We start from the raw sequence: 2,605 nt of genomic DNA, 5'->3' as shown, positions 1-2,605 counted from the left end.
GAATACATAGTATACATATTCATCTTAATTACTCTATCTTTTTCTTTTTGAAGCAATGTTAATTACTATCTTCAACTTTAATCTCCATTAATTAAAAATCATATCAACTTTAAGAAAAAAGAAAATTAAAGCTTCCATAAGTAATGATGGAAATAAAATGAGAGTTTCAAGAGCGCCATCATTTCGATACAATACCTTTAATCATTTGCCCTTTAAATCAAAAATTAAACATTTTACACCAAAATTATCGTCTATTTTATTATTTGTCAATATTTATTAATTCCATAAATTACAAACAAAAATTCCTGAGCTTGAAACGAAACAACGAAAATGACCAACCACCCACCAACCCCACCCCAACCAAACAACACATACAAAACCGAACCGAACCGGTCGAACCAGACCCCAAAAATCCATCTTTTTTTCCCCCTTTCCTTTGTTTTGCTAGTGAGCTCATTTTGATTTTACATATATATGTCTCTATTTACAGATTATGGACTTTTTTAAAGATGAAATCTCAACCGTTGATCGGAGTCTTACATGACGGAACAGGCGTTGGGATTCTCGTCGCTGAACATCTGCGGCTGATCATGTTGCATGTGGTGAGGGTAATGGTGGTCCATTGGAACGACGCCGTATCTATGGTCTGTGTAACCAAGGTTATTGTAACCATAGTTGGGGTTATAGTAACTCGGGTTAGCTTCCATTGAGTAGCTATGGTATTGCATCGGTGCCTCGTAGTATAGTGGTTCGTACGGATAGCCACCGTAATATTCCAACTTGTTCACTACATCCGCCGGCTTTGCTCCGCCGCCCTCGGCTGCGGGCAGTGGTGCCGGTTTCGATTCACCATCCTTTTTTTCACCCCCACCCCCACCGCCACCGCCTTCCTTCTCTTTCTTTTCGCCCCCACCGCCTTCCTTTTCCTTCTTCTCACCACCACCACCGGCTTCTTCCTTCTTCTTTTCACCGACACCAGGGGCGGCTGCGGCCGGAGCAGGGGATTCTTCCTTTTTCTTTTCTCCGGCAGGTTCTTCCTTTTTGGGTGGGATAATTTCGACGCTTCTTTTGAGTTTGTCTTTGAGATACGGCTCGAGTTGCTTCACATCCATTGTTCCTTTAACGGTGACCAAATCTTTTGCTCCGTCCAAATCCACCGATTGAACTCCTGTAGAGGAAATGAAATGAAATTTAATTTTGATTTGGGGTTCTGATTTATTGAGTTAAAATTATGAAATTGGGTTCTTACCGTTGATTTTCGAGATTATTCTGCGGATTTTTTGAATGCAACCATCACAATGTAGTCGGATCTTCAAGACGACAGTGCTCTGCTTCAATTGAATAAAAAACAGAGTACATACACAAATTAATAAAGTAGATTATCAATTGATTTAAATTTAAAACTCGGGTATAATTCCTTTCTACTCTTTAATTAATGAAGATTTGAGAGATGAATTAAGAAATAAGAAAACTAGAACGTGGGTGTCATGTGGGTAGTATTTGATTGTGCCCTTTTTTTAATTGTGTAAAGAAAAAAATTTACCTCTTTGGGTTTTTCTTCAGGAGCTTTTTTCTCTTCAGGCTTCTTCTCATCAGCCTTCTTCTCAGCGGCGGCGGGAGCGGCGGCGGCATCCTTTTTGGGCTGAGGGGAAATAAGCTCCACTTTCTTTTTGGTTTTAAGCTCCAATTTCTGTTTTACAGCAACAACGTCCATTTTACCAATCACAGTTAACTGATTAGCCCCACAATCCGCCTTCACACTCTCCACGTCTGTAACAAATTTTAATTTCGAAAATTAAATAAAACATTGGAATATACAAATCAAAGACAAAAAAAAATAAAAAAAAAGGATTGAGTTCGAAGAAAAAGTTATTGATTATGAAATTTGGACTTACCTTTGACATGTCGGACAGCTCGTTTAATCTTCTTTGCACACCCTTCGCAATGCATGTCGATTTTGTATATGGCGGTGATTGCTCCGCCGTCTTCTTTCTTAGCTCCACCGTCCGTGGCTACCGGAACCGCTGCCGGAGCCGGCGCAGGAGTCGCCGGCTTCTTCTCGGCTTCATTTTTAGCGGGTGATTCTTCCACCTTTTGCTGCAGAACCCACCAATATTAATTCATTAGAAAGAAACAAAATTTCTAAATTCTAATTCAAAATTTCAAATATTAAAAAAAACAAAAAAGAAGGAAGAGAGAGGAGAGAGGAGAGAGAAACCCACCTCTACCATTTCTTTGAAGATTTCTCTAAGAATCAGTAATTGGGAGTTGGAATGAAGGGAGGATTTGAATATATAGAAATGAGTTTGAATGGCTATGCATGTATGGATGTATGGGATGATGATGATGATGGTGAGGTAATGGATGGTCAGGATGGAGCGGGCGTCGGCATTGCCGTCCGATTAGACTGAGATGGCTTTTTTTCAATCAAATCGGCTGTATCTGTATCCAATCACCTGATTTTAAGTGGATATGACGTGGCCTGGTCATTAAATGTCAATAATACCCCTTTTGTAATTCTCTGTTTAAATCTTATTTTATTTTCTAAACATTTAATATAATGTTCTACTTTAATTCTTAAATTTTTAAAAATATTTATTTTAGT

General features: G+C 38.8%; 1 protein-coding gene across 1 annotated transcript; it reads right to left on the bottom strand.

Moving 5' to 3' along the window:
* Positions 1-231: 231 nt before the first annotated feature.
* On the bottom strand, positions 232-2,381 carry LOC120091767 (heavy metal-associated isoprenylated plant protein 5-like). Its single transcript, XM_039049889.1, has 5 exons — positions 2,223-2,381; positions 1,896-2,097; positions 1,544-1,770; positions 1,250-1,328; positions 232-1,168 (listed from the first exon to the last, which is right to left on the bottom strand). Exons 1-5 carry the CDS (start codon positions 2,229-2,231, stop codon positions 537-539), a joined length of 1,149 nt encoding a protein of 382 aa, XP_038905817.1. The 5' UTR covers positions 2,232-2,381; the 3' UTR covers positions 232-536.
* Between the last annotated feature and the right edge of the window lie 224 nt (positions 2,382-2,605).

This window comes from Benincasa hispida, chromosome 11 (assembly GCF_009727055.1).
Source record: "Benincasa hispida cultivar B227 chromosome 11, ASM972705v1, whole genome shotgun sequence".
NCBI lineage: Eukaryota > Viridiplantae > Streptophyta > Magnoliopsida > Cucurbitales > Cucurbitaceae > Benincasa > Benincasa hispida.
The sequence above is the reverse complement of the archived record's forward strand: the minus strand, read 5'-3'. Positions and strand labels throughout refer to the sequence as shown.